This window comes from Orcinus orca, chromosome 2 (assembly GCF_937001465.1).
Source record: "Orcinus orca chromosome 2, mOrcOrc1.1, whole genome shotgun sequence".
NCBI lineage: Eukaryota > Metazoa > Chordata > Mammalia > Artiodactyla > Delphinidae > Orcinus > Orcinus orca.
In genome coordinates, this window is record NC_064560.1 from 88,370,284 (window position 1) to 88,392,433 (window position 22,150).

Sequence of the window (22,150 nt, forward strand, 5' to 3'; positions counted from 1 at the left end):
TACTTAAACAAATGAGTAAGTAAAATGCCTCCTTCACCTACACTTATTGGAGCGGTCTCCAGGGTTGAGTTTTTGCTTTAACTTAACCGTAGGCCATCCTGATGCCTTGTCAATGTTTTTCCTTTTGTTTTATACTCAGAAACTATGGAAAAAAGCCATGTCCCAGTTTGAGTTTACTATAAAAATGAGCTCTCAAGATTCCAGGGAAAGCGAACGAGGCCAACCGTGGGTCATGACTTTGTTGAAGGAGGCTTTGCTAATCATCTCCATACTGATGCAGACTCCCTGCAGTGATGCTAAACACAGGCCTGAGCGGAAGCGGCCTCATTCCCTGGCCACAGCGCAGTGTGGGAAGGAGCTGGAAACCAGAAGCGCCCTTTAAAAGGCCTGGTTCCTTCATTAATGACACAAATGATGAGGTGTGTGGGTAGAACTAATCAAATCAAATGTGAAGTTGCCTTAAAAATTTCATGAAAATTTTGCATTTGATTCTCTCATTGGGGCCCTGGCAGAAAGGTTTGTACTCTTGAGGGTACCCAATCCAGAACAGGAGGAGCTCAGGGCTGGATGGTGTATAACATCCTTTCTAGATCCAAAATTCCTTTATACGGAGTCAGAAATAAATAATACCAGAATCAGCATAGGTAGAAATATTTGGATCTAAGGGCATATAAATTCAATTTATTTTTTCAAAACTCCAACCAAATAAAACACCTCCGCAGATCAGATTCACCCACCAACTTGCCTGTTTTCAAACTATAGGGGACTAGGAGTCTATATTTTCAGAACAGTCCCTAGGGGACTCTTATGGTCAGGCAATTGGAAACCCTGATATAAGGTATGCATGAATTCTAAATTAAAAATTTAAATTAAAACCTGGTACCAATGGAGCCATTATCCTGGGTAGGGATAATAATCCCTGTAGTTTTTGCCACACAACAGTTTAAATGACATGATGCATATTGTTTTGTGAATTTAGGGACTAAAGTTATCAGATCAGGAGGCGTGGAGGGGCTTACAAATCTCTCTCCTCTTGCTCTTCATTGCAGTGGTGGACCAGGTGTGTAGAGGTCCTATAATCACCGTAGCCCTGGAGGGAGGTACAGATCCTCTTGACTTCTTGCCTCTTCCTCCTAGTAGCTCAGACTCCAGGCTGTGAGCTGTTCTAGGGCAGAACACCAAGGGTGTACCTCTTCCTTCACTTACTCATTCTAGGACCTCTTCTTTCAAAAGAGAGATCTGAAAAAGAAAGGGATACAGATTCCAGTCAAACCTTAAAAAGAGGGGCTGTCCTTACTGCCCCCTTGGGTCTCTCCTGGCCCAGCTCAGGTGCCCAGAGCCCTGTGCATGGTGTTCTTTTACAAGGATGCTGATTTCCAAGACCCCATTTCTTGAGCCAAAAGGTGTTGGTCCAGGTTTCCATTCTTTTGAAGCCCTACTGTGGCAAATTAACACAACAGATTACACATAAGGCGCTAAATCAAGAGCTTCATGAAAGCAGATGGAAGTTTTCTTCATTTCTATGCCCCTGTCCCTGGTTTCTGGGTCACATTTGAAGGGCTGAGATGGAACTCAATATAAAGCTAAATGTGAAAAGGTGGCAGGGTTTCAAACATACTGGCATTTCAGTAGCTCCCTTTATTCAACAAATATTTGGATGCTTACTATGTGCAGGGCATATTCTAAGAGGCATAGAGGGCAGTGGATTTCAAACTTTAGTGAACCTCAGCATCGCTTGGAGGGCTTGGTAAAGCACAAAGTTCTGAACCATAGCTTCTTAATCAGGAGGTCTGCGTGGGCCCTGAGAATGTGCAATTCTAACAAGTTCGCAGGTAAAGCTGGTGCTGTTGGTCTGGGGACCACACTCTGGGAACCACTAGAATAAGGCACGGCAAGAGCCAAGTCCCTGACGTCACAAGACGCACAGTGTAGAGGGTGCTTATGCCATACAGACCTACGGTGGAGGTTTCGGTCGTCTGTGCAAGTCAGAAGGGGAAACGCGCAGGGGGCACAGAAGCCCCTTAAGCTGCTGTCTGGGCCTGCCACCCCCAGAGTCATCCACAAACTGTGAAGTCAGATGTGCCGCGCCCCTCCCCTCCTCGGGGCCGCCTGGAAAGGAGCGGGCGGGAGGAGGGAGCCCTGGCACATCACTCGGGCTTGGGCCGTGTGAGCATCGGGCGCGCACTGTTAGGACCGGGGGGGTCGGGGAATCAGTGCCGGACAGGCCTCTGCGAGAGGACAGCAGAGGAAGGCACCTTCCCCCTACGCGACCCCGTCTGCGCTGGCGCTCGGTAGGCCGTCGGGGTGGTGGCAACGGCGGCGCGGGGCGGGGCGCCGCGACCCCCGTCCTTCCGGGGCAGAGCCGCTCGCGTCGCCTCCGCCCCCTCGTCGCAGTAGTCCTCGCCCGGCTGGCTCGGCCTCGCGGCGCGGGGACCCGGCGGCGCCGCAGACCCGGCTGGCCCGCGAGCCATGGCCCAGCCCGGCGAGGAGGCGCTGTCCGGGCCCGAGACTGCGGTGCAGATCCGCGTCGCCATCCAGGAGGCCGAGGACGTAGAGGAGCTGGAGGACGAGGAGGAGGAGGGGGCGGAGGCGCGGGGCTCGGGGGACCCCTCTCGGTACCTCAGCCCAGGCTGGGGCAGCGCCAGCGAGGAGGAGCCGAGCCGCGGGCACAGGTAAGCGCGGCGGCAGGGCCCTGGCCCAGGTGGGAGTCGCCGACCCCGAGTCCCGGCCGAACCCCACTTGGGGGAGCACAACTCCGCGGGCATAGCGGGTCGTCTCCCCCCCACTCCCCCCCTGCCCCGTGACGCTGCTCTGGGCCGTCCCACGGAGTCAAAACTGGTTTTTGGCGGTTGCTGGTGACCGGGTCCGCAGCCTTTAACCCGACCAAGGCTCTCGGAACTGGCGGCGGGGATCTGAGGGGCCTAGACGTGGGCATGCTCTGGGACCCAGGGGGAAGTCCTTCCTGGACCATCCTCGCCATCTCTTCCCCAGACTCTCCTTCCCTGAGCTCACCCAAAGACCCTCCAAAAAGCCTAGCCCAACCCAGTCTCCACTTCCGAAGCAGGCCCACCTCCCCATGAGAGTGGTCCCACCTAGCCTTCACTGCCATCATTTCCCTGTCTGCTTATCAGTCCAAGTGGGGTTGGGGGGCCGGCCAGGCACAGCTGACACTTGCTGCTGGGGGATCCAAGGAGGAGTGATTTTACCGTGTAGAGTTCATTTGCCCCATTTGGAATCAGTTCAGGGCTTGCTGCTTCATCCTCCCCTGCTGGGGGATTCCCATTTTCATGCCCCTTCTCCATCTGACTTCTAAGCTTGCATCATCATCTTGCTGCCTTGGCGTTGGGTTCCTGGGTAATGGGTAGTCTAGCACAAGAAACCACCTGTCTAAGCTCACCTCTGGGCCCTGAGCTTTATTTTCAGCCAGAGAGAGACCTTACTCTTGTGTCCACTAACACCCAGGCCTTTCAGGACTGTGATTTTTTTCCTGCTGTTGAAAGGAGCTGCAGTATGGAGCATCCCTAGCAATAGGAGTAGGGCAGTGACAGAACTTGCAAATAATGGGAGATCCCAAGAGGCATCTATTAAGAGTCCTCTTTGCACATGCTCTGAGCTACCAGAGCTCTGCAGGATTATTCCCTGGCAGGCATATATTTACTTCATTGGGAGAACACTCAACCCAGGGGCATGAGGATCCTGGGGCTAGAGCCATTCCCCTTCACTGCCTGACCCTTCCCTAGTGGAAGAGGTCTAGATTTAAGGACCCAGAATTTCAGGGCATTCAGATAGAGGTATTCGAGCAGGAAAGTCCAGCCCAGTGGTTTAGTGCAGCAAAGCTGGGCAACAGCAGGTGACATGACAGATTAGTACATAATATCAGCACTTTACTGTAAAGTCTGATTCATTCATTCACTCACCTGTGTGCTGAGTATTGAAAGTATAAAAATAATGAGTCACTGACATCTCACAATCTTGAGAAGGCAGCTGCTTAGTCAAATCATTTCAGAGGTCATGTAAAGTAGTCCAGAGTGGCTTATTCTGCTGAATCTATTTGCCTGTAACTGTGGCAAAGAGCTGTCCCCTATCCCGGGTACTACATTTTGAGATTGTACCATTAGCAGGGATTAAAGCCCTACTTATTTCTTGGGAACCCCTATGGAGATCTAGAAGAACACGATCCTTTCTTCGGGCGTGGGGTGGTTCTCACCCCAGAGCCACCCTTCTGTCCCAGCTCCAGGGGCTGGAGTCTCATGGAGCATTCAGTCTGAAGCCTTTCCTGCTGCCCACTGGCATAGAGTTGACTCCAGAAAAATCCCTGGGGCTCTTCAGGGTGGTGGAGCTGACAGAGCCCAGCGGGCAAACATCCAGAGCACAAGGAGAGTGCAGCCAAGAACAGGAGCCACGCTGTCCCCTGCTTGAGCCAGCCTGGCACAGCAGCGGCCACCACCCTGTGTGGACACTTCTGGGCTCCCAGAGCCTGCAGGAGAAAGCCCAGGTTCCCATATTCGCTGGTTGAGATGGGTATCCACCCGCATCGTCCCTCAGCCATTGCTTCCTTCCCTGCCCGTTTTAACAATTCGTGCTCCCCCAGTGCTGACCCCCACTAGGTCCCTGAACACAGATTGCTGTTTTGTGTCCACATGTCTTTGTGCTCCCACCTCAGGTCCCTCTGGTTAAGTTCTAGTAGCCTTAAAACTTCGCTGCCTCTTCCCCACCATCCTCAGTCCCTACCCCAAAGCCAAGTTTGTTTTCTCTTCTTCGTGTTGCTGTAGTACTCTGTACACACCACAGTTGTAATTCTATAGTTTTGTCTCCCTCATAAGAATATGAGCTCCATGACTTCAGGGACCGCGCTTACCTGGTTTTCATTGCATCCTCAGTGCCTGGCACAGCACCTGCCATGTAGTGGGTGTTCTATAAATATTTGTTGAATGAATGTGTGTCTCTATCATAGCACTCACTCCATCAAGTTGAAATATTTGTGTGTTTCTCCTCTTCTAGACAGTGAGATCTTTGAAGGCAGAGACCTTGTCTTGATCTTCTCCATATCTCCAATACCTAGCACCATCTCTCTAGTCTTACCCCCATCTTGCCCACTAAAAAGATGTCTTTTCTTTTATTCTCACCTTTTTAACATAAAAAATTTCAGACATAAAATGTGAAAGAGTTAGTAACCTGAGCATTTGTATACCTGCCATCTAGACTAAACAGTTGTTAGTATTTTGCCAAATTTGTTTGATGGATGTATAATGTGTGTGGTTTCCCCTGAACTATTTGAAAGTATGTTGTACACAAGACTGATACCCTAAGTACTTCATTTTGTAGCTCTTAATAATGACATTTTCTTATAAAATCATAATACTACTACTGCAACTAAGAAAATTAACAATAATTCCCTAACATAATCCCTAAAACAATCTAATAGTCAAGTTCCACGTTCACGTTTCCCCCAATTGTCCCACACTGTATTTTACAGCTGTTTCTTTTTCACCTCAAACCAGAACCTCAGATCGAGACAGTTGTCTATTATATCTCTTTAGAATCTTTTAATCTAGAGCATGCCCACTTTTTTTAATGCTTTCCTATTTTAGATAAGAGCCCAGATGTCTTGTTGAATGTTTCACAGTTTGAACTGGTCTGGTTATGTTCTCATCGTCCAGCTTAACTTGCTCCTTTGTACCATGTGTTTCCCGTAAACTCAAGTTAGCGCAGAAGGCTTGATTAGATTCAGTTAAACATTTTGGCAAGAAGACTCTTTGGGCACTCCCATAAACTTATTGTATCACCCAGGCAGCATACACCATTAGTGATGCTAAATTTGACTTTCTTGGTTAAGGTGATCCCTCCATTGTGATTAACAAGTAACATCTGGTCTTCTCGAGAATATTCTTTCACCAGCGACATTTCACCTAATGGTGTTAGCATCCACTGATGATCTTTGCTTGAGTCAGTTCATCGGGGATTACATATTGGTGATTTCCTCATTTTATCATTCTTTGTACATTTATTAGCTGACATTCATATGTAAAATAGAGCTTTCCCTGATCATCTGGGATTGAACAAGAGTCCCTCGTAAAGAGGCAAACAGAAATGAGCACTTCCTTGCCTTTTCCCCCTCAGTTTATTTTTTTCCCCTCAGTTTATTTTTATTTTCTTCCAGTTTTATTGAGATATAATTGACTACAGCGCTATATAAGTGTAAGTTGTACAGAATAATGATTTGACTTACATGCATCATGAAATGATTATCGCAATACGTTTAGTGAACATCCATCATCTCATATAGACACAAAATTAAAGAAATAGAAAATAAATTTTTTTCCTTGTGATGAGAACTCTAAGGCTTTACTCTCTTAACATCTTTCATATAACATACAGCAGTATTAATTATATGTGTCATGTTGCACATTATTTCCCTAGTGCTTATTTATCTTATAACTGGAAGTTTGTACCTTTTGACCACCTTCATCCAATTCCTCCTCCTCTCCCCCATCCTCTACCTCTGGTAACCACAAATCTGATTTCTTTTTCTGACTTTGTTTGTTTGTTTTTGAAGTATAATTAACCTCCAACACTATGTTAGTTCCTGTTACACAACATAGTGATTCGATACTTCTGTACACTTCAAAATGATCACCACGATAAGTCCAGTTACCATCTCTCACCATACAAAGATATTACGTAATTTTTGACTCTATTCCCCACACTGGACGTTTCATACCCGTGACTCATTTATTTTGCAGCTGGAAGTTTGTGCCTCTTAATCTCCCTCACCCATCTGTCTCCTCCCTCTACTTCCCTGCAACCGCCAGTTTGTTCTCTGTTTCTGTTTTCTTATGTTTGTTCATTTGTTTTTTAGATTCCACATATAAGTGAAATCATACAGTATATGTCATTCTCTGTCTGACTTATTTCATTTAGCATAATACCCTCTAGGCCCATTCATGTTGTCGCAGATGAGAAGATTTCATTCTTTTTTATGGCTGAGTAATATTCCATTGTATGTATATGTATATGTGTGTGTGTGCATGTGTGTGTGTGTGTGTATATATATATATATATATATATATATATATATATGCACCTAACCACAGCTTCTTTATCCATTCATCCATCTGTTTATGGATACTTAGGTTGCTTCCATATCTTGGCTGTTGTAAATTATGCTGTGGTGAACATAGGGGTGGATATATCTTTTCTAATTAATATTTTCATTTTCTTCGAATAAATACCCAGGATAGAATTTCTAGATCATATGGTAGTTCTATTTTTAATTTTCAAGGAATCTCCATACTGTTTTCCATAGTGGCTGCACCAACTTACATTCCCATCAGTGGTGCATGAGGGTTCCCTTTACTCCACATCTGTGCCAACACTTGTTATGTAGTTGTTCCCGTGATACCTTTTCCAGAGTTGGTACATACCTATATATGTTTTCGACCTGTCCTCCTGAACCTTTATTTTTTGAATCTTCCCTCATGTTTTTATATTGCATTATCAATTTGGTTGCCTTTTTGAACCTTTTCAGATTATCATTTTCTAGAGACGAGTCAAAAGAAACTTCACACAATGGTACTGGACCCTGGTGTTTTTCATAAATGTTATTTTCTCCTTTGTGTTCACTATCCTCCATGTTGCTGTCCATCATTTTCCTGGTCTTGGTGACCCAACCAACATATATTAGACCATTTTCAAGGATAGATGATGAGTCCAAAAATTTTTCTGTACTGAAAGTCTTAGTGAGGAGCTCATTACTCCACCATTTTAGTTTGGGTATTTTCCTTCGTAAGGTATCATCTGATTAACCACTCAATTAACAGCCAAAGTAGCTTGAAATTTTATGAGAAAAGCAGCCTTGGAGATCTTATCCTGCCCTTATTTCTCCAAATCATTTACAAATATAATAGATATTTCAACACTGGTCTGTGGAGCCCAATTAGCTGTTTCGAAATGTACCCCTTATTTCTATGCTTTGTTTCCATTTCTAGCAAGTTTACAGTCATAACAAAAGAACTCATCATCACTCCCAATTTATAATACTTTATTTAAAGCAAAACAGTAACGCAAACGTAAAACTTTTTCACAGTCCTCTTGAAAGGCCACTAGCAACATATTCACCAGGAACCATACTTTCTCCCTAAAAGAATTCTGATAGGTGTGATTTGCCCATACAGAAACAAGTCACTTTACCTTGGTGATGCTTTTTAAATTCCTACTACGTGCAAGGCTCTGGGTAGAATGAAAGAAACCAATATGAATCCTACCCTCCCAGAACTTAGAGTTCAGGGCATTAATAAGATATGCACACAAGTAGCTCTGATACAAGTAGAGGCAAGTATTAGGAGAAGTTGACGTGATTTCCTTCCTGGGAGAGTTATGTTTGAGATGGGCCTTGATGTGTGACTAGGATTCGGACCTGAGAGAGAGGGGCAAGGTATTCAAAGAGATGGGAACAGCATGCACAAAGGCATAGAGTCCAGAAACCTTGTGATATGGGGAACTATATGTCTTTATTTGCTTGGAGCAAAGGATCTGCAAGGAAATAGAAATGCATTTGGAAGCTGGTTACAGCCACATTCTAAGTGAATCTGAATAAAGAGCTAAGGATTTTGGATTTTATTTAATAGGAAATAGGAAACATTATTAGTATCAAGACAGAGCAGTGGCATTTTATAGCTGTTCTTGAAAACGTGTAATAAGGCACAGAACGGAAGAGACTGTAGCCCAAAATACAACAGGAAGTGACAGGAGGTGGGAAGAAAGAACCCTAGAAAGGCTGTGGTTGGGAAATACACAAAGGAGGCAAGAGTGAAAAGGGATGCTAATATCTGAGAGATAATTTAAATTCTTCCTTTAGAACAATTGCCCAGCCTCTCTACCTGCCAATGAAAGGTAGTAGACAATATACCCTTTACTTCCCAGGGGAAAAAAGAAACAAGATTATTTCCTAAAGGAATTGAGTGAACTAAGTGGTGATCTAGGGCTGCTAAGGTAGAGCTGGTACCTGATATAGGGCTCCTACTTAATTGTTCCCTTCCAGTTCACTCTGAAGTGAAGCCTGCCAATTGGCATGCCCCACCCATGTATATAGAGCCACCTAAGGAAGAAAAACAATAGGAGTGTACATATTCCTAGGGAGCCCTCACAAACGACCAAGAAAAAGCAACCCAGACTTCATTCTTCAGAATGAATAACTATGGAGCCATAGTTCCCTACTCCTTATGTGTGGGCTTCCTTCCAAGGTGTACCGTATGGAAAGGGGGAAAAAGGAGTCACTTTACAGTGGAGTCGTATGACAAACACTACCTCAGTCAGGTGATCAGGGTCAACATCCACAATTATCAGTCATTGGATAGAATGGGCCCTTTATATGATGTGATGAGAATGGAAATTTACATCAGTGGTCCTCTTCCCCAAAACTCATATCCCCAGTCTAATCATGAAAAAAGTATCAGACAAATCCCAATTGAAGGACATTCTACAATATACCTGACCAGTACTGCTCAACATTGTCAAGGTCATCGAAAACAAGGAAAGTCTGAGAAAGTGTCATAGCCAAGAGAAAAGAGGAGCCTAAAGAGACACAATGGATAAATGTAACGTGGGATGGGATCCTGAAACAGAAAAAGGCTATCAGGTAAAAACTAAGGAAATTCGAATAAAGTATGGACTTTAGCTAATGATAATGTATTAATACTAGTTCCTTAAGTGTCCCATACTAGTGCAAGCTATTAATAATAGAGAATTCTGGTGTGGGATATGTGGGAACTCTATGCTATTTTCACAACTTTTCTGTAAATCTAAAACTATTATAAAATGAGTTTATTTTAAAAATATTTTTAAAAAGAAAAAGATGGCTGTTTACCAGCCACGTGAAGAAAATCAGTGACATGAAAATTAAATGGAAAAACTAACCCCAGAGGATACAGAGGGAACACTGTTGGAAACAGAAGAGGCTGTTAAAAATTATATATACTCCAGTTAGTACCCTGAGAGAATTTAAGGTAGTGTATCCACAGAATAAGAACAGGATGCTCTTAAAAAGGAACGATCTGAAGACATAAAAGAATTTTTAAAGACTAAATAATTACTGAAATTTTAAAAATTCACTGGAAAAGGTTGGAAGATAATGTCAAGGAAATCCCTTCGCATATAAATCAAAGACAAAGGCACAGACAGACAATGTGATAGAAAATAATAGGCATAGAAGATCAGTCCAAGTGGTCAGTCAACTGACAGTATTTTAAGAAGAGAACTGTAATCTTAGCAAATGCCTTCTCCCTGCAGTGACCAATGTTTATATAGTAATAATAATGACCTACAACTGATTGACTTTCAGAGTTTAGTATCTATCTATAGACAAAGCATGAAATAGTAGTTCCAGAATAGACTGTAAATATTATGAACCATGACAAAATGAAATAAAGGCACATCTGATAAAATTTGGGAAGTTGGAAATGTAAGGAGAGTTGAAGGAAAAGGAGGGGTAATAATATGCACATCATATGTTGTGAGGAATTGGGAAATATTTTTTTAATGTTGGTGGAATAAGAAAGAGAATTTTAAGTATATTATTTAAAACACATAGAGAAGGCTAATAGAAAAACCAAAAATAATATAAAAATTTAAAAGTTGAAAGAAGAGGCTTTTCAGTGACCCCAACTCCTTCTTTTGTATAATAGGACATCAACAAAGAATTTCAGAAATTGGCAAGTGATACATAGAGCTATGAACTTATTTCATAGACCTATACAGCAACTCTCATAGGAATTAAACGGTTGAATAGAGGTTGCATCTAGGAAAGAGGAGTGGAGAGGGGGATTGTTGCTCTCTTTATAAGTTTTCTACTATTTTATTTCAGTTGGTTCTATGTATATGTATTACTTTAATTTTTAAGAATTATTTTTTGATGAGCTATTAATAGGGTCCAAGGGAGAAGTAATGAGAACAGTTGGAATGGAAGAGAGAGAACAGATGGGAGACACTGCAGAATAAAATCAGCACTTGATAACTGACTCAATGTGGGGGCAAAGAGGAGGCTGAAAAATGCATCTTAGGTTTTGAGTCTAAGCACATAGAAGAGAGTGTAGGGAAAGTCATTTGTGGGACAGTATGGGAGGGAAGATAATGTGGTTATTTTAGGAAAGTTGTAATTGACAAAAAGTTGTCAATGTTCATATATAAAGAATACAAACTTCTTTAATGTTTGTGAAGGATACATGGTGTTTTGTGTTCAAAGGCTGTTACAAGAACCAGGAAACAGTGCCACAGGCTCCCCTATATAAAACAGGCTTTCCTGATCTTCCAGGATTCCCCTTGGGAGATATACAGTTGCTGCTGACAGCACCCATGCAGAGGGAGGGGTCCTCTGGGGGCAAGAAGCTCACCTCTGCCCTCACACAGAGGCTTTCTGTCACCTCCCAGTACTACCCACCTGTTCTGGAATTTCTGGTTAGTTGCTCACCAGGTGCAAATACTGACACAGAGTCACCTCCCAACACATTATGGATTATTCACTGAGCGATTGTGTGAAAAGAAGATGAGGTTCCCAGGTAGAATGTCTCTTGGTAAACAGGCCCAGGCTTTGGTCCTACCTGAGGCTGAGTTCTGCAGAAGGTGACAGCTTGATTCTGGACATATTGATATTGAAGCAGTATCAGGCTACCCACGTGGAAGCATCCAGCAGGCAGTTAGGAATTGAGGACTGGACTCAGGAGTGAGAGCAGGATGGAGGAGTAGGAGGAGAGGTAGACTTGAATCAGATGAGCCAACCAGTGGCTGAAGTGTAGAGGTTGCCAGGGGATAAAGAACCAAGGAAAGATCCTTGGCAAATACCTACATTTCAAAATGGGAGGAGGAAGAAGATCCTGAAAGGGCAGTCAGATGGGAAGAAAACCCAGAAAAGGACAACTCATGTAAGCCCAGGGGGAGAATATCAAGAAGAAGGTGATCAACTGTGTCCCATCCTGCAGCCAGGGGCAAGAGACCAAGATGGAGAAAAGGCACCCAGATATAGCAAATGAATTCTTTGGTGGATGTCCAGACACACAGAACAAGTCTGAGGAAGGTCTGGGCAAGTCTGATTGGATGAACTTGATTTTCTTAATCAAGTCTGAGGTAGAATCATCTGCAGGGAGTAAAGTCTTCCCGTGGCTGACCTTGGGAAGAATGGGAGGGTCTAGAATAGGCACTGGAGAAAGTGAGAAAGTGCATCATCTTCCTTCCATTATGTTTTATTTGTGTGTAAGTTTACTTTTAGTGATGGCATCAACTGCTCTGGTTAGGAAGTAGGACTTATTGGTCTGTGAGTCCCTTTAATGGTCTGGTCACCTGTGATATACTAGCCATTTGTAGTAAGTTGGGCCATTTTGCTTATGCCTCTGAGTCCACCCAAAACTCTTCGCTGGTCGTTATCACACACCTCACCCCATCCCCTGCTATTCATTGTCATCCTTGTCAGCTGGGCCCAGAATTTCCTATGCATTCTTAGTTATTTCATCTGATATATTCAACCTATCCATTTTAACTACTATCTAGGGTGTACACTTTCTGTAATAAAGTGAAAATTTGTACTTTCCATCTGGCATTTTCTTTTTCATTTCATTGATTTTCCCACTGACACTTTTCCTTTGGTGTGTTTTGAGCACCTCTTTTCTCAGTGTAGTGTTACTATCCTAGTATTCGGCTGTAAGTAGTAGAAGACCCAAATAACAGTGAATTAAACAAATAGGATTTTATCTTTCTCATGTAATAATCATAATTATGCAAGTATGTAGTTATAGTAGTTGGTTCAGCAACTCAGTAATATCAGAACCAATAATGTCAATAAATTAGGCCAAGCTGATTCTCCTGACCTTTTCCTTATGATAATAAAATAGCTGCTACAGCTCCAACCATTACATCCACACTCAAAACAGATAAAAGGGGAAGGGGCAAGGCCAAGGCCAAGAGATTTTCACTTGTATGTTATTGGCCATAACATGACAAATGGCTACCACCTGTAAGAGAGACTGGGAAAGTGAGCATTTAGTTTTTATAACCTCCGTAGTAAAGGAGGGCAAGTAAGAAAGAGTTTGCTATTAGCTGTTGGGTGAGTCAGACTGGTGTCTGCCACAGCTACCTTTTAGGGACTTCTAAAATATTCAACTTATCTACTGTTTAAATTGCACTTGACCTGTTATATCTAATGGGCTGCCTTAACATATTCCCTTAGTTTATCATCCCATTTTTAAAAAGCCTTTTGAAGAAACATACTTTTAAAGTTAGTCTCTCAGACTGTTTTTTTTTTCCTTTAGTACATACACATTTGTCTTGTGACATCAGTAAGGTATTTTAAAAACCATTTCCAGACTCTCTACAGGCAAATAACTAAAACTCTTCATTTTTAAGATCTACAAGTGCCTGTATTTTATGCTAAATGTAATTTCTGAAATTGAAAAATTGTGAGATAGATTTAGTTTTTTTTTTCTCCTGCCAGAATATTCGATTTTTTTTCTCATTTGGACTCTTATACAATTGCTTTTTTTTTAAGGTTGTGAGCCAGTGAAAATTTTGCTGGAGTTGAAGAACGTGGCGAGTCAAGAACGATTTGTGGGGAGGGAAGAATAGGAGTATGTGTGAAAAGCATCTTGGCAATGGCAGAGCAACATAAATGTTAATAGAGGGTGTTGTTTTTCTTTTTTAATGATCTTCTGTTCTTGTTAAAAATGAAAGCTTGACCCATTGACAGATGAATGGATAAAGAAGAAGTGGTGCGTATATACAATGGAATATTACTCAGCCATAAAAAGGAACGAAATTGGGTCATTTGTAGAGATGTCGACAGATCTAGAGACTGTCATACAGAGTGAAGTAAGTCAGAAAGAGAAAAACAAATATCGTATATTAACGCATGTATGTGGAGCCTAGAAAAATGATACAGATGAACCGGTTTGCAGGGCAGAAATAGAGACACAGATGAAGAGGAGAACAAACGTAGGGACACCAAGAGGGGAAAGCAGTGGGGGGTGAGGTGGGGGGGGTGATGAATTGGGAGATTGGGATTCACATGTATACACTGACGTGTATAAAATGGATGACTAATAAGAACCTACTGTATAAAAAAAATAAATAAAATTAAATTTAAAAAAATGAAAGCTTGATTTCTTAGCTAGTTGGGGGCAAAAATCTCTCCCCTTGTGGCCATGTGATTCTCACTTCTGAGGAGCCCAGTTCACATGTGACCCATTACGGTTTCCTAGGGCTGCTGTAACAAAGTGCCACAAACTGGGTGGCTTAGAACAACAGAGATTTATTGCTTCATGGTTCTGGAGGCTGGAAGTCTCCTCTCTGAGGAGACTCTCTCTCTGAGAAGATCAGGATGTCAGCAGGGGTTTGCCCCCTCTTGAGGCGCTAGGGAAGGGTCTGTTCCAGGCCTGTTCCCTAACTTCTGATGGTTTGCCGGCTGGCAATCTTAGACATTCCTTGACCTCTGCCGCACCACCCCAACCTCTGCCTTCATCTTCACGCGGTGTTCTCCCTGTGTGCGCGTGGATTAGGGCCCACCCTACTCTGGGGTGACTTCATCTCTAACTAATGACATCTGCAAGACCTTTTCTCCAAATACCATCACACTCTGACATATGGGGGGGGCGGGACTTCAACACATGAAACTTGGGGGCTACGGTTCAACCCCTAACACCTCGTGTCCCCTTCTGGTCTCAGTGGCGCCACGACAAGTGGGGGCGAGAACGAGCGTGAAGACCTGGAGCAGGAGTGGCAGCCCCCGGACGAGGAGTTAATCAAGAAACTGGTGGATCAGATCGAATTCTACTTTTCTGATGAAAACCTGGAGAAGGACGCCTTCCTGCTAAAGCACGTGAGGAGGAACAAGCTGGGGTATGTGAGCGTCAAGCTACTCACATCCTTCAAAAAGGTGAGGCTTCGTTCTCAGAAGCCGCTTTGAGGATTTCAGAGGTGCTTTGGGTTGTGGTTCTCAATATTTTTTACCCCCTTGAAACCTGATGACTAACAACTTTTTATTTCCTCCAAGCCCTGAAAAGGGGGAAAATGATCAAGGGAAGGGATTTAGGATCATTATTAAGAATATCCTCCCACTCTATTAAAAGGGTCCTGGGTGTTGGGACAAGTCTCAGCTGGTGGCAGTTATGAAATGACATTACTTTTTCTTAGCAAAGTTCAGGCACTCTTGCCGGACAAGTGGGTGACCAGGAGGATGCTGTGCCAGGACAGGGGGCTCAGTGACCTTGAGAGACACCTACCCAGCCTAGAATTATCTGAAATCAAAGCTCTTCATTTGCCAAGTTGAATAAATAAGAGGAGGAAGGAGCTCTGGGAGATGAGCCTCCTCCAAGACATCAGCCTCCTTTGCTGTGTAATGCCAACATCCTCATCTATAGTCTGGAGATGTAGGATATCTACCGCATGTCTCTGGTGTATAGATCCAGCAACTGGGTTGTGAATTCCCTGCTTCTTGAAGAGTTAACAGGCCGGTTGGAGTAAGAACTCTGTGTCTCCGTTGGGGAAAGTGTATTTACTAGAATGGAAAAGCCCACGTGGCCTGTTGCATAACAGGATGTGTAACGAGTGGGTCCCAGCCAAGTTGCCTGTGTTCTTTGTCAGAGAACACTGGAGGAGAGCTTTCCTCCCGGAGCTCTTCTCTGCCTCGCCCGCTGGAATACTCTGCCCTCTTCTCTTGATTTCTTTCCTTTATTCGTTCATCAAACATATTTGCTCTGTATGCTGAGTGCTGTGTTAGGCACAGGATATACAAAATGAACATGTCATTCCCCCGTGCCCTGGCAAAGTCCAATAAGGGACACAGACCAGTGAAGGATCACAATATGACCATCAACAGTACTACAATAGAAAGAACAAAGTACTGTTTGGAGCTAATTGATCAGAGCAACTAACCCTGCCTGGAGAATTGAGAAGTCTTCCCAGAAGCAGTGACATTGAAATAGGATCTTGAAGGATGAGTAGGAGTTTTCAAGTACAGGAGAAGGGAAAGGGCATTTCATGTTGTAGAGGAAAAACCTACTCTTCTTCCTCACAATACTTCTGCCACCAGATGTGGGGGAGGTTTTTGCCCATACCAAGCAATTCTGTGACACCCAGCTGGGTGTCTTACAGTTTAACCCAATTCTGACACTGTCTACCTGGGGATAGCATCAGATCCCTACAGGTTAAGGGTTCTGCACCACACTTTAGATGCCAGTCACAAGTAGTACGTCCCCAGGGATCCACAACTTCTGTCTGACTTGGCTACAAATCCGAGGTTCCCATGACCTCCGCCCTCTTGGATTAGATTATTTGCTACAGCTGTTCACAGAGCTCAGGAAAAGACTTAATTAGATTTACCAGTTTATTAAAGGATATGATAAAGGATACAGAGGAACCACCAGACGCAGAGATGCACAGGGCAAGGTCTGGGAGGGTCCCAAGTGTGGGAGCTTCTGTCCCCATGAAGTTGCGGTGTGACACCTTCCTTAGGATATGTTCACCAACCTAGAAGCTCTTCGAACCCTGAACTTTTGGGATTTTTATGGAGTCTTTGTCATGTAGAATGATCAATTATTATTATAATAATTATCTTATTATATAATAATAATAATACGGATATTATTACATCCATTTCCTGCCCCTCTCCCCTTTCTGGAGAATGTCAGGGCTAAAAGTTCCAAGCTTCAAATCATGGCTGGTCCCATCCAGGAGCCCACCCAGAGTCGCCTCATTAGAGCAGAAGATGCTCCTTGTGCTCTATCGCTCAGGAACTTACAAACGTTTTAGGAACTCAGTGCCAGTAACAGGGATGAAGACCAAATATATATATTTCTTAGTATAAGTCACAGTATCACACATGTCCAGAGAACAGTGAGCAAGCCCTCACTTGAAAGTGCTGGTGGGGGAACCCAAAATGGAGCAGCCAGTGGAATCATCCTGTACATCCCTTTATTCCTCCCCAGGGACCCTAAAAGTGAGCCTAATTTTCTTTCCTTTTTAAGTTGCCACTTACTGGATCTTTCAACAGAGAGCTCTCTGTTGAAAACTGGCTGCAGAGTAGACACAGACTCCCCAACACCTCCAAAATGATAGCAAAGACCCTTTTCATTCTAAAGCGTTTCCTGCTAATCATAATAGGAAACATATATGACCAGGGCCATCACAGAGTTTTGGAAAATCTTACCAAGTTCTAGTAATTGCACAAAGATGGCAGCTCTCTGGTTCCTCTTCCTAGGTGGCGCCTGAACACTCCTTCCCCAAGCTCACAGACCCAGGCCTGGGATGCTCAGACCTAAGAGAGATTCCCAGTGGCCCTGACTCCTGGCTCTGGGCGGTGGGTACTGGGTCCTGCTTCTCTCTGGATTGGCCATGGCCTTCCAGCAGCTTCTCCGGCCCTCTGAGTAAGGCCGCCCTGGCCTTCCCCCAGGCACTCCTTGCCCAGTCTTCCCCTGCTCTCCTGAGTGCTCCCTCCATGACTGGCAATGGAGAAGGCCCCCCCATGTTTCACCCCCACAGAGCCATTGTCCTGTGGTCATCTTCTTCACCCTTTCTGGATCCCTCATAGACCCTGTCCACCTGCAGTCCAACTCTCCAAGCCTGGACCTGCTTCTCTCTGCCCTTGGCTCCTGCCACGGTAATCAGCCCATTGATTCTGTGTGTAGGTGACTTGTGATTCCCCTACCCTAAGCCCCAGTCTGGGCTGTTTCACCCAGAGGCCACAGGCTAGAGTGGAGAGTGCCCTCTCTCCAGGAGCCTGCCGGTACTACTCAGAGCTCTGCCAGCTCCCCCCACCCCGCCCTGTTTGGGAGCCCTCCCTTCTGAGGTCCGGCAAGTTCCTGTTTGGGTCAGGGTGCCTCTGCAGAGCAGCTGCACTGGCTCCGGGTGATCTCGCCTTTCCTGGCTCAGGTTACCCACCCACCCACTCACGTCCACCATTTCTTCGGGATGACTCATTCTCCATGGCATTCCCTTCACCAGAAGTGGGCCTCTCGAAAATTACTGTTTTACAGTATAAATATAGCTTCCATGCGCTGCAACATTGCTACGCACCATTTCCACTAAAGGAGGAGGAGTGAGGGACCGTTTCATCATTCTCCTTGACACCCAAGTTGCATTTAATTCCAAGTTGAAACAGCCCACATCATCTTCAGGAGATACTGAAAGATCTTTTGGCACCTTCTGTGTCTTGAATGCAGAAATGTGGAAGCACCACTTCAGAGAAGGATTTGAATGTTAAAATCTCCAGATCCTGTCAAAATGGTAGCCTGTAATATTTGAAATAATGATAGCACATAGTATTTGTTGAGTACTCACTGTGAGCTGGACACTGTCCTAAGTTTTATATATGTAAAATGTGTGTCTGAGGGTAGATCTGTATATATTTCTTTATTCATTTAGTCCTCATGATAGTTCTATGAGGTAGACACTATTAATGTCTTCATTTTACAGATGAGGAAGTTGAGGTACTGAGGGACTGCATAACTCTTCAGGTCTTACTGTCAGTTAGAGGTGGCCTCTGGATTTGTGTTTTCAACAGCCTTGTTCCAGAACCTGCAGGTTTAACCTTTAAACTTGCACAGAATAAAATATTTCCATACCTTGGAAAGATCTGTCGGACAGCACTGTTCTAAACCGTGCTGCCTTGTTTGTAACTGTAGAAAGTGTATTCGTTCACTCACTAGGTTTCTGAGTGCCTGCACATACCGGGTATAATTCTAGTTACTGATGTTCCAGGGGTAAGGAAAGGAGGGAGGGAGATTATAGAGGACACCAGGAGGACAAGGACAATAGGTACCATCTCTGATTTGCTCTGTGTTCTTCAGGTAAAACACCTTACACGGGACTGGAGAACCACAGCACATGCCTTGAAGTACTCAGTGACCCTCGAGTTGAATGAGGACCACCGGAAGGTGAGGAGGACCACCCCTGTCCCACTCTTCCCCAGCGAGAACCTCCCCAGCAAGATGCTCCTGGTCTATGACCTCTACCTGTCCCCTAAGCTCTGGGCCCTGGCCACCCCCCAGAAGAATGGAAGGGTGCAGGAGAAGGTGATGGAACACCTGCTCAAGCTCTTCGGGACCTTTGGAGTCATCTCGTCGGTGCGAATCCTCAAACCCGGGAGAGAGCTGCCTCCTGATATCCGGAGGATCAGCGGCCGGTACAGCCAGGTGGGGACCCAAGAGTGCGCCATTGTGGAGTTCGAGGAGGTGGAAGCGGCCATCAAAGCCCATGAGTTCATGGTCACAGAATCTCAGGGCCGGGAGAGCATGAAAGCTGTCCTGATTGGTATGAAGCCACCCAAAAAGAAACCATCCAAAGAGAAGAACCAGGATGAAGAACCCACGTCGAGCATCCACCTGAACAAGTCCCTAAACAGGAGAGTTGAGGAGCTTCAGTACGTGGGGGATGAGTCTTCCGCCAACAGCTCCTCCGACCCCGAGAGCAATCCCACGTCCCCTATGGCTGGCCGGCGCCATGCAGTCGCCAACAAGCTCAGCCCTTCTGGCCACCAGAATCTCTTTCTGAGCCCGAATGCCTCCCCGTGCTCAAGTCCTTGGAGCAGCCCCTTGGCTCAACGAAAAGGCGTTTCCAGAAAATCCCCACTGGCCGAAGAAGGTAGGCCGAACTCCAGCGCCAGTCCTGAGACCTTTCGCAAGTGCATGGATTATTCCTCGGACAGCAGTGTCACTCCCTCTGGCAGCCCCTGGGTTCGGAGGCGCCGCCAGGCTGAGATGGGGACACAGGAGAAGAGCCCCAGAGCGAGTCCCCTGCTCTCTCGGAAGATGCAGACTGCAGATAGGCTACCTGTGGGGGTGCTGAGGTTGCCCAGAGGCCCTGACAACACCAGAGGATTCCACAGTGGACACGAGAGGAGCAGGGCCTGTGTGTAAATACCTTCTATTTTTATTACCAGCTCCATTGAAAACCTCCTCTGTTTTCAAGGTTCTGACAAATACCTGGCATGACATAGAGTGAAATTAAGTCCCATTGAAAGATTTTGTATACGTGTAGACCTCTTAATTTATATGTTTGTAATATATATGAATTGCCTGGTATGCTCTGGTTTTAAGACCCTCTTCTAGTTCAGAGCACCCATTCCTCCCAGCATGACCATTATTTTGATGATGCCCAACGTGTGTGAATGGCTCTGGAGGGCTGTGGGGCAGAGGCTGCCCAGAGAGGGCCTGGCAGTGGGTCTCTTCTTCGTGGCAGGGTTCTTCTCTCCAGTGACTGAGCCATCCTCAGTTGGCCATGCAAGGGCTTCTTGAAAGCCCAGAGGAGTTCTGTTGTACGACAGCAACTAGTTAAGCCAGTAGCATGGTGTTTTATACCACCAAATGTATGTTTCCTGTCAAGTGAATAAATAATAAAACACCTAACTGGGAGTGCTGGCTCTGAACCCATAGACTGTGCCTGACAAAATCTGTGTGCATCTGACAAGGCTGTGGGTGGTGTCATGAGGCTCTGAGGAGCTTAACAGGGACACATTTCTTGAGTGTGCCCCAGGGCTCTCCTTGGGGCTTCCGGCAGCCTGAGAGGTCAGCAGAGCTTGTGCAGATGTTAGAGCACCACAGTCTTTCATTACAAGGAATCGTACCAAACAAAGGCAGCTTAGTATAGACCAAGTTCTCTAGATGTGGTCCCCGGACCAGCAGCATTGACACCATCTGGGAACTTGTTAGGAATGCAAATTCTCAGGCCCTACATCAGCAGACTGAGTGAAAAACTCTGAGAGAAGGGCCTGGAATCTGGATTTTAGCAAGCCCTCCAGGTGATTCTGATGCACTCTAGAATCTGAGAGCCACTGGTATGGACAATGGTTGTGGGACTTGAGGTCAGACAGTTTGACTCCCATATCCCCAGCTTACTAGTTCTGTGACCTGAAGAGAGTTACCCGCCCCCCTCGGCCTCGTCGTATCCCTGTGAAGTGCTTTGCCTTGATGTCAGTTTCTGAGATGCAGCTGGCCCTCCATCAGTGTTAGCTCCATTTCAGTGGAAGCTGCCTGGGTGGAGCAGAAACGGTACTGGCCTAGATTCCAGGGTTCGCTTATCCACTTGAACCTTGGGGGATTTTAGGCAAGTCACGTTTAATGGGATTCGTTAATAACTGTTGAACAGTGATTGGATGCCAGGGACTATGCTAAGAGTTTTCCATGCATTATCTCATTTAATCCTCCCAACCACCACACAAGAAGGTTCACATGTTATTTCTGTTTCACACTGGAAGAAACAGAAGCTTTGTGTGGGTAACTAAGTTGTCCGAGGTTTACAAGCTAGATGATTGGTGGGGCTTGAACCTAGCAGTCTGGCTCTGGATCCCACACTCTGGACACCAGATGGGTCTCAGAATGCGGAACCTCACCATCCACATTCCACAAAGAAGAAACCCCAAATGGCACTAATATTTATTCAGCACCTTCTATGTGCTAGGCATTTGGCTAGACACATTCTTTCATTTATCCTCTTAGTGTCCCTGTGAGGTATTATTGTACCAGTTTTACTCATGAAGCTGCTGAGGTAGGATAATACCTCAGGCCATTGTGAAAACGGGAAAAGAGAGTGTATTTTTAATTATACAGCTCTGTACAAATTAGCAGGTGATTGTTATCTGGTTAGTAAGATAGGGTGCCCCTAAAGTCCCAGAAGAATTCCTATAAACTGGTAAAAGCCTTCAGGAATTACTCAGATTTGCTATTTCCACCACTACAACTGTAGGTGGCCCAAAGGCTTATATCTGGAGCCCAGGCCTTCTGACCCTGGGCAGTGCCACTCCAGGTCCTGCCCTGGGCCTCCCTCTCTTACTCTCAGTCCCAGTCACCCCCTGCCTGGTCCCTCCCACAGCCACTTGCCAATGGGACACCTGGGCTTCACCAGCTCTTACTGGCCTGGCTACATTCCAGGTGTTCCACCCCTTTACACCCTGGCACACAGCTGCAGCTCTATTTTAAGATCCTCTCCTGTGGATCGTAATTACTTTAAAAAGTACCTACACTCTCACCTTTCTATGTGAATACAGATGAGCTTGGCCTTCTGTCCGTGGCACTGCCCCATGGGACCTTACGAAAGAACCCTGAACTTGAGGTCAGCAGATCTGGATTCTAGTCGTGGCTTTTCTGGTAAGTAACTGTTTGGCCTTGAGCAAGTCATT

At 45.1% G+C, this 22,150-nt stretch overlaps 1 protein-coding gene across 3 annotated transcripts; it reads left to right on the forward strand.

Annotated features, from left to right (window-relative positions):
• The first annotated feature begins 1,968 nt into the window (after window positions 1–1,968).
• LARP6 (La ribonucleoprotein 6, translational regulator) lies at window positions 1,969–20,387 on the forward strand. Of its 3 annotated transcripts, none has more exons than XM_049706917.1 (3): window positions 1,969–2,166; window positions 14,704–14,914; window positions 18,825–20,387. In XM_049706917.1, the coding sequence occupies exons 1-3, from the start codon at window positions 2,078–2,080 to the stop codon at window positions 19,890–19,892; spliced, it is 1,368 nt and encodes a 455-aa protein (XP_049562874.1). In that variant the 5' UTR covers window positions 1,969–2,077; the 3' UTR covers window positions 19,893–20,387. The 3 variants fall into 3 exon arrangements, with proteins under 3 accessions (XP_049562874.1, XP_004276301.1, XP_049562875.1); XM_004276253.4 differs by lacking the exon at window positions 1,969–2,166 and adding an exon at window positions 2,175–2,672; XM_049706918.1 differs by lacking the exon at window positions 1,969–2,166 and adding an exon at window positions 2,214–2,291.
• Window positions 20,388–22,150: the final 1,763 nt, after the last annotated feature.